Raw genomic sequence first — 13883 nt, forward strand, 5'->3', positions numbered from 1 at the left:
GGGCCAAGCTATTATACAACAATGGTCCCTGTAAAACATTCCAAATTCCAAAGGAGGAGGAGGTATCTTATGAAAGTGTTCCATAAAACTATCCTCTCACAACATGCAGACCCACACAATTTGGGCATCACATGTTGTCAGCAGGTGATTTCACAGAGGTAAAGGAAAATTCAAGGCCTTACCTTATTGCAAAGAGGCAAAAAAATAAAGTAAAATAATAATTTTAACAGTAATAAGAAATTTCCTTGCTTTTTAGCTACAGGATGGCCATTTGAGTCCATTGATCAAGCATGACATCATAAAACTCATTTTAAGCAAATGAGTGGGGAACAAAATAACCAGCATTGTAAATAGCACTTTCCTTGGGATTGAAGTGTGTTGAGAGCTTTTGTTCAGTCTTTGATTATACAACAACTTTTTATTAGACTGCAAAATAATAAGCAATTATTAGGTATGGAATTGGCTCAAACAAGCACTAGCAATTATATTGGGTTTAGCAGAGCCTTGGCACACTCATGGTTGTCTCACGTATGATCCAAGCTTCCTTTTGGACACAAGAATAGTATAAATTCTCCTAAACACTTCTTCTAACACTGCATTAAATTTCGCATTTAACTCTCTATTCTTATAAGTTGATTAAAATTCCATAAAAGATAGAGCTTCTTCAAAATTTTTCCAATCCAGATTCCACAGAGCCAGATTTTTTCATTGAGAGACTTTAAGAGTGCTCTCATAAACACGTTTCAATAAGCATAGTTGGTGCCATTAAAAGGTAGTGGAATAACAAGAGTGCCTTTCTGATAGTGTGCCTATTCTAATACTATTTGTTAGGAGAAAATGTGAACCCTAATTGAACTAATCGATTACCCAAGTTGATTAAATTATTTAATTATGTAAAGATCCAATTTAATGTGTAATTTGCACAATCATACCACAAATTCTAAGTGCAGCGGAAAATAAATTTAGCATGCCAATATAGTCATGATGAAGAAAACCTTGACATAAAAAACCCCCAATGGGTGGTTTGAAGGTCATCACCAACTTGAAAAATTCAATATATATATATATATATATATATATATATATATATATATATATATATATATATATATATAAATTTAGCATGCCGATATAGTCATGATGAAGAAAACCTTGACATAAAAAACCCCCAATGGGTGGTTTGAAGGTCATCACCAACTTGAAAAATTCAATATATATATATATATATATAATGGAAGTTACAACAATAAGCAATATATTTGATCCCAAAATGGCGACCTACATTAGAACCTATCAACACTATCTAAGTGTAGCTCCAACCCAGTTGGACTCTTCTACCTCATGAATCTCTTTAGTGCACAAATATGCAATCCATTCCTAACTCACCATAGCAAGTTTTGATTGCAATTGGTCTTGGTGCAGGTGTCTTTACAGGAAATTTTGATCCTCAATATGCTTTAGCTTAATACAGAATCTAAGGTGCACAAATGTTGTAACGACTTCTCCACTTAGTATTTTGATCTCCTACCGTCTCTATGTCACTATACTCTTAATGATGACTCTAAAATATTTTTTTATCACTCCATAATCAGAGTGTACAAATTTTAAGGCTTACAAGTCAATTTAGGTTGCAACAAAAAAATAATAATAATAATTATGTCTCCATCAATTTAGTGGTGTTGATACTAGTGTCGAGATTCATTTAAACTTCTCCATCAATTGGGTTGCACTTGAGCCTGCAATCAAGGCAACATATCTTCCTCTTTTTTGAGCTAATTACTGACCTTGTTATGATCTTAGTGACATGAATTAAGTATAAACTTAATCATGTGTTATAAGCTCTTAAGTACCCTCTCCTTGTAAGCCGGTTTTTAAGGGTGAGTTCTTCCCATGAGTTCCTAACAAACTTATTCACTTTTGTCTTCAAAATAGATCTTCAATTCATCTTAGACACTATAAAATTGGACAACTGAAATACATCAATATGTGTTTTTACTCAAATTTACCAACACTTACAATATGTGACCCTAATCATTTTGTATGTTACCATAGATTACAATGGTTTTTAATACTACTTTAGTTTTAGGGTTATGGTTTATTTTTATAAAATCAAGAGACCAATACTAAAGATGTAGGAGTTGGGGGAGTTTTTTGTCAGTAGATATAGGTTGCCCGTTTGGATACCACATTTTCACGTTTACGTTTTCATTCTTGCGTTTTCTCTCTCTTTTTTTTCTTTTTTTTTTTTGGTTCAGCCGCAGTTGTTGACCAATTCAACCGTGAACAGTGCACGGATGCACTGTTCACGAACCCACAAATTTTACTTTTCAGCAAATTTTTTCATTGAAAATAGGTCCCACGGCACTATTCACACATTTAAAAATTATTTTGCTACAGTGTTTTTAGTTTTCAGTTTTCAGTTTTAGCAAAATAAGTTCTATTCAAACGGACCCAGGATGTTAAAGGTCAAATCATTTTAATCATCTTTTTTTTCCCCTTTTATCTTTCTTTTTTGAGATATTTTTAACGCAATCCAACATTTTTAAGTTTGAGAAATTTTCAACTCAACTCGATCTATGATAGCTCTAAAACTAACTCAACCCTTGTGGTTGGATCAAGTTTAATTGAATTGTAAGGTTGAGATCATTTTTGTCACGCCTAGCAATATGTTTTCATTCAATCATTTAAGTCCATTAATTAGATAAATTATTACAATTTGTACAATTGAACAAACTATTGAGTATTCAATTTTTATCAAAATTAAATCTCATAATATTATAATAAATCAAGCTAGCAAATTTAAACAAAGTCTCAAATTTCAAAAATAAATAATACTAACAAGTTACAAGTTTGAAAGACATATATTTTTCAAAAATAAATAATACTTAATTTAAAAAAAAAAATTAATAATTCAATTCAAACCAGACATAAACAAGCTTCAAAGAAGATTTACAATTGAACTTAATCCAACCCATCAATGGGCCAAAAATCACTATGTGGTTGTGGATTTATGGAATTGATGGGTTGAATGTACATCTTACAATTTGCAAAATGCTAGACGAGGAGGCTTCCAATGGGAAACTGACAAGCCGCATTTATGGTCGTTGTTTATGATGCTACAGATCAAGATGTATGAGAAATCGCGCATTTCCGACCAAAAAAGAAAATGAAATATCGCATTTATTGAATAAAGTTGGGAATAGGTGCATTTAATTTTGGGTGAGTTAAGACGACGCATTTATGGCTTCAAGGCTCCGTGTTAGTCAAAACATACATATCATCAACCTCCTCAAGTTCTAGGGCTTTTGACCAAGAAAAGTTTATAAATCCACTTTTTTTTTTTTTTGAGAGACATAAACCCACTTAAAGTAGCTAATTGATTTGATAAGACCATATAAATAACATAAAAAACAGTTTTTTTTTTATTTTTTTATTTTTATTTTTATTTTTTGTGAAGACCATTGATGGTAACTCTACCGTCAAGGGTTCTTTTACAAAAACTACTAATAAGCTTGTTCATTGAAGAAATTGAATTAAAAACCTTTCGGATCCCACTACATCTGGCTTGATTGGTTATCATGATGTTAGAGCATTCGCATCTTTAAAATAAATAAATAAAAACGAAGCATTTTGCATCATCAGTGTCTAATATATATATATATATATATATATATATATATATATATATATATATATATAATGCTACAGTAGATATTTACTTTTAGATGTTATTGTAGCAAAATGCAAATTTCTCAACGGTGATAGAGCAATTATGTTATATATATGCAAAATAGATGAACAAAAAATAGGGCACCCATAAGAATGCTCTTATAAACCTCAAAAAGATAGGATTGTTCTTATAAGTTAATAATCATATTAATTATGAATAGTGCTCTTTTAGCTTATAAACTGCATCCATTTCATTCTCAATAAATAAATTAATTAATTAATTTTAAAAAAAAAACTGCATCCATTTGGTCTTCTAGGTAAGCCCAATGAATGAAATTAAAAGTTTTGTCAAATTTGTACCATAAAAAATAATGATAATATAATACTCATAGTTTGCATTGATGATCAAACATGAAACAAGCATATCAATAAGAGAAATGCTAATGAATACCCTTAAGTCAATGATTAACGATTCATTTAAAGAAATTTTTTATGAAAAAAAAAATTAGGGCCCGTTTAGTACATGTGTTTAAACACATGCTTTCAGTTTTTAAACAACATTACACGTATTTTAATACACTTTTTCACCCACACGTATTTCTAAAAAAATGAAAAATGTTATTTAAACACACGTACCAAACAGACCCTAATATTTTGACAACTTTTTTTATTTCTTATAAAAATAGTGTGCGTTTGGATACCGCTTATTTTACTAAAAACTGAAAACAATAAAAAAATATATTTTTTAATTACTGTTCAGTAATGAACAGTGCACCAGGCGCTGGGCTTTAAAAAAAAAAAAAAAAAAAAAAAACGCAGATTGACAAACGCAAACGTCTAATACAAACGGACCTGTAATGTTAAAACTTTTCTAAAATGAATTGTTAATTATTGTCTTAAAGGCACTCGTTAACATGATCTTACGAATAAAAAAAAAATCAAATCAAATAAAAGCATAATAAAGAGATAAATGTCAACTTGGCAGACACAAGGTTTCAAATTTCAGTTTTTAGATATATGAGTGGAATAAAAAATAAAAAAAAACTTGTATAATGTAGGCATAAGAATCATCGTTAAACAAACTTAACCTCGAAAATTTGTATAATTTGACCCCAAAAAAAAGGTGGAAATTATGGGTAGTTATAATTGAAGCACGCCAATACAACGCAGTTCCCGGGGCTAAAATACGAAATAGATTCCACAGGCGTGAGAGCAAAGGCTGGCAAAACTCCACCCGCAGCCCCAACCTCCCAAGTCCCACACTCTCACCCACCATACATTGCTTTGTGGACTCCTAAAACATGCACTTCTTTTAATTAAATACCATATCAAAATGATTCAAATCTCATAATCATCATATAATAAAGTTAAATGAACATGCATTGTTGATTTTAAATTTTTGCTACTTTGCCAAAATGGGGTGTCCATATCAGTCACTAATGGTCAAGTCTTAGACCCTTTGGTGCTTGGTATGCAATAATATATAATTAATTATAATAAAATTATTAAGAGGCTTTGATTATATCAATGTAATTGTCTCCTTCTAATGTGACTAAATGCCATTATCCCAATGAGCACCAAACTAAACTTTATACTAAATGGCTACTTTGTAGGTATAATGGGGTTAGAGATATTCCTAAAATAAAAGAGAAAGTGGAAGAAAATCTGTCGTTTTACTAGTTTAAATTTCAGTGCTTTTTTAGATGCATTCTCTGCCAGTTTCCTTTCTCCATTCTTTCTATTCTTCTATTCCCATACGTTCCAGTTCAAACTCCTAAAAAAGATTCCACCCCATGATTTCTTTTATCTCTTACTACTATTATTTTAGATTCTGGAATTTTAGAATAGTTTATATAATTAAAAAAATGTTATATTGTAATGACAAAACTATCCAAGATGTTGGATTATTACAATTTGCAAAACTGGATTTCGCATAAAATAATGTCTTCCCTAGAAGACCCCTATGGCTAATAATGTTTTCTTATGAGGAGGAACTTTTAATAGATGAATTATATGAATTAAAAGAGTGAAAGACAAATGAGAGTTCAGCGGTTTTCCTGTTTCATTGAAAGCTTCAAACTCACCAACACAGTAAAATAGTTAATGTTGCTTTGATTTCAAGAAGCAACAAAGTAATGAACCGTTCAAGGGTTAGATGGCAGAGCAAACTTTTTATTAGAAAATGACTACAACACGTTTTTTTTTTTTTTTTTTGGGATGAAAATGACTACACCACGTTAGTTAGGTACTTTACCAACTGAATATCTAATCAAGTTAATATTTAGAGTAGTTCATATAATTTTATTCCTTTTCCCATTTTTCGCTCCAATAAAAGTGTACAGGTTATTTTGGCGTTTGTGCGAAAGCTGAATCAGGTGAAAAAAAGATTATGAAACACAAATTTAATTAGTCTCAATTATAAAATGTTACTTGAGCAGTTGTGAAAAAAAAAATAATGAAAATTTTTATTTTTAGATATATATATATCTTCTAGCAAAACTAACAAAGAATACAGATACAGTAAAGAAAAATTGTTAAAAGACAGAAGTGTTGGGCTATGTGGATTGTGGAGCATGGCTTGTGTTTGATCCAATTTGTGATCCTACCCGACTTTGTAACATTATGATTTTAATAAGATTTTGTGAGAATAAGTCCATAGAGCGAATGCTTGAACTTATCAACCCAAGCCAAAGTGTTTTGATAATATTTTTTGGGCTCATATTCGACCCGTTATTTGGGGTATAAATTTGTTGCTTTAGAATTAGGGTTGTTGTATCATTGTATTATAGACGCATCTTCATTTTTCTATTTGACATAGTAAAAATTTCTGCAACTCTATCGATATAGGCATATTACTAAAACACATAATCTTTGTGTCGAGTTATTATTCTTTGAACATTTTTCTATATTTTTATTTTTCACAAGTTCTATGAATTAAGTTAAATTCCTAACAATCTATGATACCTTAAGAAATAATTCAAATTTTAAAATGGTTAAACTTGAGCAAAAAAAGAAATTTGATAGAAAAATATTTTTTATGGAGGTAATAAAATGTATAAAAACATATTTCTTTCTTCACATGTCATTTTTTTATAGAAAATTTCAACCGATGGCATCCACTCCTGATGATAGCTCTTTATTAACAGACCAAGACACCAATCGGTTTTTAGTATAAGTAGGGATTGAACCTCAAATCTCTTATTTAACCATCATAAATTTTACCAGTTGAGCTAACTGGAATCTACTTCACATATCATTTTAGATTATCATTTTATGTTATTGTTTATATTTTATAGTAGGTTTGGAATTAATTTTGTTATTAAATCTTATTTGTGTATTTGTTGCAGTTGGTTAAAATATAGTTGTCTAAAAAAATAAAGTTTTATAAAACTATACATAAGTAAATAACCTTTAAAGAAAATGCCAAACTGAATGAATTACCTTGTTTCTTAAAAGAAAAAAGAAAAAAGAAAAAAGAAAAAGGAAAAAAGAGAAAAGAATAAACTACCTTTTTATTATTATAATTGATATCGCTTAAATTCGTTTAAAAAATATTAGATGCTGAGTGTGAGTTGATTTAATTGTTGAATTTTGTTGTCCTAAATAATATAAGGGAATCTCGTCAATCTTACCTATAAGATCAATATAGTAGAAAAATAAAAACTTAGATAGAGCTAAATGCAGGGTGGAAAAAAGAGAGAGGTAAAAAGCCAATATCACAACCAAATATTTTTGTTTCTACTTCTTGTTAGGATGTGTGGCCAGCATTACACTTCAGTTTAATAAATGGCACTTCTCTCCTTTTTTTTTTTTTTTTTTATAAATAATAAATGGTTCCTCTCTCTAAGTTCCCCGTAAATTCTCATTCTTTTTTCTTTTTTTTTTTTTCTTTTTTTTTGGATACAATGAATTCTCATTTCTATAACAATGAGCAACAGCTGTTGCTGGTAAATGAATGTTTTAAAACCGCAAAATTAGGACTCTTAATTTGGTCCAGTAGCTACTAAGTTCCTATTCCACCATATTTTTTTTTCATTTATATAGATAAATAGGACTTGAAACTTAAATAGATTCTATTATAACTACTCTTTTTTTAGAAGAATAAGAATTAATCTTTATCATTAAGTTAAAATATCAATTTATTTATTTTTGTGTAAACAAGATTCAAATGCAATTCCCTTGTTCAACATTAACTTCTTCTCTTTTTCTTTTCTTTTTTGGTATATGTATATCAATTAAACTAATGAAAACCTAATCCATTCCATAATGAAAAAGAAATTAGAGCAGAGGATCAAAATGATGATAACCTAACCAATTCTTGTGATCTGAACCATCCCATATAAAATGTCCATAAGGCAATGCCCCATGCATCAGAAGCCAATAAATTCCATCATCAGCCCTCTCTATCTCACAAAAACATATATTGATGAAAATTGTTTGTTTTTCCTAATAAATGAATTTTGTTCCTATTATTGCTCCCCTTGAAGAAAGAGACAGAGAATCCACGTGGGTAATTCAAAAATCTTCAGAGGGGTAATCTCGTCATTTCACCTTAACCATGTCAAACCCACCATTTAATATCATCATCGCGCACATATCATATACCTTCTCACCTCATTCCTTTCTTCCCAGTTTTTTACACCAAACAAAAACAACACACATAAACATGAAAACATCATCAACACATAGCAAAAACAACCTCAAAAACTGTCTCTTTTAGACAAAACAGAGAGAGAAAAATCTCTTTTGCGGGATCCATACCCGGTTTGAATGGCGAGCGGGTGGGTCAAGTCGTTGCACTGCAAATCGAAAGCTTTCGAGGACGTGTATCACCCGAACCCGAAAAATCTCTTACCCAGCACGAGTTGCAGAAAGAGCTCCCAGAGCATCAAGGACGTGGTTGACACCACTAAGCATAAGCCGAGGAAGTCCAAGTCCACATCACCCAAGCCAGAACCAGGTTCTAAATGTCCACGACCCGTCAAATCCGAACCGGTTTCAGTCCCCACAAACAGCTCTACTCGTGCTCCTGACCCGTTCTTTCCTGCACTGTCAGAGCTACCCGAGGGTCACCCTTCACGCAATGTGGTGGAGATTATCTTCCACACGAGCTGGAGTCCAAAAGCTTTCACGGGTCGGATCGAGATGATATTCAAGGTCCAAAACGGGTCGAGAACGGTGACCCGGTTCGAAGAGTATCGCGAGATGGTCAAGTGTCGTGCCGGGTCGGGTGGTCCGACTGATGGGTCCACGTGGGAGGAGAACGCGCGGTGCGTCGCGGATGGGAACGAGGTGATGAGGTTTCATTGCATGGGGCCCACGTCGGGAAGCGGCACGTACGACGCGCGTGGAGGTGGCGCGTGGGCTTTTCCAGGGGCCAAAGGCTCAGCTATTTGCACGTTTTCCGGGAGCGGTGTGGCCCACGAGAGTGCCGGAGGTGGGCGTGGCAGAAGGGCCATGTTGGTCTGCCGGGTCATAGCGGGTAGGGTCTCAAAGCAACTCCGGGTCGACTCGTTGTTGGATGGTCGGGTCGGATTCGAGTCGGTGGGTGGGGACAATGGGGAGCTACTAGTATTTGATTCTCGCGCGGTGTTGCCTTGCTTTCTTATCATCTATAAGCTGTAAAAATACTAGGAATATTATTATCCTTTCATATTTTTTTTTCTCTATTTTTTATTTTTATTTTTATTTTAAGTTTTGTTTTTTTGGGTGAGGGTTGATGACTTGATGACCCTTTTTACCTTCTTTTTATTCGGTTATTTGCATTTATCAACACAATTTTTTGTTGTTCTTTGTTTGATTGGCTGATACTTTTGTGTAATTATGGAAAATTGAGTTGATAAATGCTAATTAACCATTTTACCGTTCTTTTTTTCTTTTTTTTTTGAATTTTTTTCTCACTTATAGCTAATATAGCTGTTAGAGCTATTAAATATGGGCTGTTAAATGCTAATTACTTAATTTAATGTTTGATTTCATGAAATTAAGGGATTTGATTTATGTGATTAATAGTCAAAACAAAGGAAAAAGGTTTCTCAAAAAAAAAAACAAAAAAAAAAAAAAGGAAAGAGGAGCTCTAAATGTTGAAGAGAGGGGTAGGATTTCCCAATAAATGAAGCAACTAATCAATATGTTGAGGTTAATAATAAGATAGTAGAATGGATGTGCTCTTTTTATTGGTTTATCATTATTTTATTAGTTTCATGGCCATTGCGCTGCTGGGTAATTTATTATTTATACGGTTTACTAAAAAAAATATGATGAGTACAAAGTAATGTTGTTAGATATTAGTAATTGAAACTATCAAATGTAGAGTTATGGTTTTACATTCTCTGGCACCTACTCACGCTGGGTTAGGTGAATGTGAATCTGGATTTTATCCAGGGAAAAATATAAAGAAGAAGAAGGTGAATTTAGATTAAATATCAAATAAGAGCATTCTTATCAAAGTGGGCAAATGGTATAAATGCTAAAATTTAACCCCAAAACACCAAAAAATCAACTCCATCAAACATTTCAAATCTCAAAAATTTTGAGATACTGCTTCATCGAAATTGTATCAATACAACCTCATTGTAGCACAAACCTTAAACCAAAAAATATTTTTTTATTCCAACAGTAACACACAATGTATTTTTTTTTTTTTTCCCATCTCTCTTATCTCTTCTCTCTCACTTTCCTCTTCTCTCTTTCCCGTAGCTTCTCTGTTTCTCTTAAGATCATGGTTTGAGCTCCTCCCCTCCACGGTTCGTCAGTTAGGAACATCAAAGCCCAAACGCCTTCAAAGTGTTGCTGCCGATATGGAGGTAGAGCTTGATGGCGAGGTGATTTGATTTTGTGGGTTGTAAATTTGTGATTTCGAATTGTGATCGACATGGGTTTGGTTGTAGGTTTGTGGTTTCGGATTGTGATCGGCGTAGGCGTGGGTCTCTGGGTTGTGGGTTTGTGATTTCAGATTGTGATCGGCGTAGGCGTGGGTTTATGGGTTGTGGGTTTGTGACTTTGGATTGTGATTGGCGTGGGTCTCTAGGTTGTGGGTTTGGGTCATAGTGGGTCGTGGTGCAGTGGATCAGCATGATGGGTTTGCTTTGGTGGAGGTTTGCCGTGGTGGGTTTGTGTGTGTGTGTTTTGCTCGCTGACGTGATGGGTTTGCCTTTCTGTCTTTCTTCTTTCTTCTCACTGATCTGGGTTTTGTGATTGTCTTCTTTCTTCTCGCCGATTTGGGTTTTGTGAATGTGATGGTGGTTGATTTGTGATTTGGAAGAGGAAGGTAGTGGTTGGGCCGTTTTTTTTTTTGTGGTGGATTTTGGTTGCTACAGTGGAGGTTGATGGTGGTAGTGCTATGGTGGAGGTGGCTGTGACTGTTGCTATTGGATTTTGTGGTGGTTGTGGGTGGTGGGTTTTGTGGTGACTGTTGGTAGTGTGGCGCCGGCGGTGCTGTGAGAAAGAGAGAGACAAAGGAGAGAGAAAAAATAAAAAATTATTGAAAAATAATAAAGAAGCAATATTTAAATGAAATGGTAAAAAAAATAGAAGTTTTGATGTAAGTTGTATTGTAAATTGGGGTGTTAAAGCATCCACAGCAGTGGAGCTAAAAATTTAGCAATTTAGCTCTACCAAAAGTTACTTTATCTATTTTACCTACACACATGTTGCAGCAGTGGATCTATTTTAGCTTTCAACACAATAAAATAATATAAACATCACAATAAAATAATATATCTACCACAATAAAATAATACATCTCACTACAATAAAAACATCACAATAAAAAAGTAATGTGAACGCAAAATAAAAAATTAATTTTTTTCAGCTCTCATGAACAGTGCACATCTATCTATAGATGTGCACTGTAGCAATGAGTTAAAAAAAAATAGATTTAGCTCCACTGCTGCATGCTTCTTTTTGGTGTTTTGGTGGAGCTAAAATAGGTATATAGTTATTTAGCTCCGCTGCTGCAAGTGCTCTTATATATTATAAAATTGAGTTTTGAGATGGTAAATACTAAATTTTTTAGAATACTTGATAAGAATGCTCTAAAGTTAGGACTGCAATATTTGAATGCAGTTAGTTATCTAATATATTTTGGAAAAGGAAAAATAGGAATATATTTTGGAACTATATATTAATTTGGGAACTAATATATAATACCTGGAGAAACTACTGCATTAAATGGTGACAGAGTATATAATACAAAAAATGCAATGAAATCTTTACAGGAACATCTGTCTGTAGCGGTTTAAGTTTTGGCTGTGGTATCATGGCCTGTGTACTACGAACTTGTCAGCAAGATCAGTGACTCAATGGTGATGATGGAAGCTCTAGCTGTATAATAGTGAAATGTGTTACGAGTAGGGCCATTTATAAATCTAATGCAGCAGCTTTGGTGGCTTCTTTTAAATGGATATGCACGCATTTGGAGGTCTCAAAAATCATAGGGCATGGTCTAAGCTAACAGTGACAATTCGTGTTATTGAGTCATAATCGTGTTACATTGAGATAAAGGTATCTCAACAGGGGCAGAACTACATGTTAGAGTGACAATTCGTGTTATTGAGTCATAGTCATGTTACATTGAGATGTAATTATCTCAGCAGGGCAGAACTACATGGTTGGGTGGGGGACCATGGACCTCCAAAATTTTTGAAAATTTCTTTTTATTATATATAAATATTTAATATTTTAATAATTAGCCCCCAAAAATGGGACTTGGCCTCCTCAAATATTTGAGTTGGTTCAACAATGTTCTTAAAAAAATTGTTAAATTTGTTTAGTAGTTATAGAGAACGTATTGTTTCTCAAAATCATTTTTTATGGTAAAATGTGTTCTTGTATCTCTTAAAATTTTGGATCATTCATGTGTTTGAATACTTCATTAATTCAATTGAAATGTTTTTTACTCATAATAGTAAACAATTTGGTAACTTATATTAAAAATGATAATTGTAAGAATTTCACTATGGAAGATGGTGAAAGACTAATTTAATTCTATGAAATATTTAATTTTAAGGATTTCATTATGAAAAATACTAATTTCCATGTATGTGTATAAATGCATGTATTTGTGTATGTATATGAAAGTTCATTTAGACTAATAAATTAGTAACATAAATCGCCCCTCAAACAAAAATTTTTAGCTCCGCTCCTGGATATCTAAATGCATAATTTAACCCTAATTTAATATATTTAATAATCATATTAAAACTTTTCAACTCCAATGCAATGCAGCTCATTTATTAAGCGGATTGGCATGACACAATCCTTTTTGACTAGTTTAATAGATAATATAAGAAAATTAATGTGAAAAGAAAGTTTTTTTCTTCTTTTTTTTGGGTAAAAGGATTAGGGATTTAGTGTTTTAATGAAAAATTTATCAGCATAACCAATAAAATTCTTTTAATTTCTTCATTATATTTAGAATTATAATTTATGTAAGATAAAGATAATTATTTAGATCAATACTTTATTAATTGTGTTGATCAATTTTTTTATCATTGAATCAAAATACTAATTAATTTTTGATTTAAGTAAAAATAGAATCCAAATCACTTATTTAAAAATTAAATATTAAACACTAATCCACCAAAAAAATAAAAACCTGATGTTTACGTGTTGTTCGCAAGTCATGTCATACACTGCCAGTCTCTCGGTTTGATGGCAACACAACTTTTTTTGAATTTCAAAGAAATTCAACGCAAAGCAAACTCAGCCTTACCCTCACCACGTTGTGTTGCCGGCATTGAAAAGAGAAACTCACTACCCTTCTGTGCAGGCTCTCATAAAGCTTGTTTTCCTTAGTTTAATGTGTTTGTCTTGTTCCTCTGCTATTTTTATTTTATTAATTTTGTAATAAAATTATGCATCCCGAAAATAAACCTTGTTGTCAAATATCATTCTTAATATTACATTTTAAAATTTTGTATCTTGTTTATATGAATTGAGGGGCCTAACGTTGTTGAGTCTTTTGGGTAAATATTGGTAAAAAGGAAGTTTTTTGGGGTTATAGTCACTGTTCGAAGTTATTTGGGAAAATGAGGAGAGAGAGTGAATTTCGGCAACAGTGTTGCCGAAATTCGAAGAAAAGTATGAGAGAGAAAATCCAAACTGAGGAGAGAGAAATTTTGAGAATTTCGGCAACAGTGTTGCCGAAATTCCTTCTGCTCAAACCCTGCCCGCTTCACTGAGTGCCCATGCGCGTGAGTGCCAAAATGAAA

General features: G+C 32.5%; 1 protein-coding gene across 1 annotated transcript; it reads left to right on the plus strand.

Moving 5' to 3' along the window:
* The first annotated feature begins 8285 nt into the window (after positions 1–8285).
* LOC142612787 (uncharacterized) lies at positions 8286–9338 on the plus strand. The gene has a single exon (XM_075784942.1). It carries the CDS (start codon positions 8440–8442, stop codon positions 9292–9294), a length of 855 nt encoding a protein of 284 aa, XP_075641057.1. The 5' UTR covers positions 8286–8439; the 3' UTR covers positions 9295–9338.
* Positions 9339–13883: the final 4545 nt, after the last annotated feature.

Source organism: Castanea sativa, chromosome 10 (genome assembly GCF_040712315.1).
Source record: "Castanea sativa cultivar Marrone di Chiusa Pesio chromosome 10, ASM4071231v1".
In the NCBI taxonomy this organism is placed as follows: Eukaryota; Viridiplantae; Streptophyta; class Magnoliopsida; order Fagales; family Fagaceae; genus Castanea; species Castanea sativa.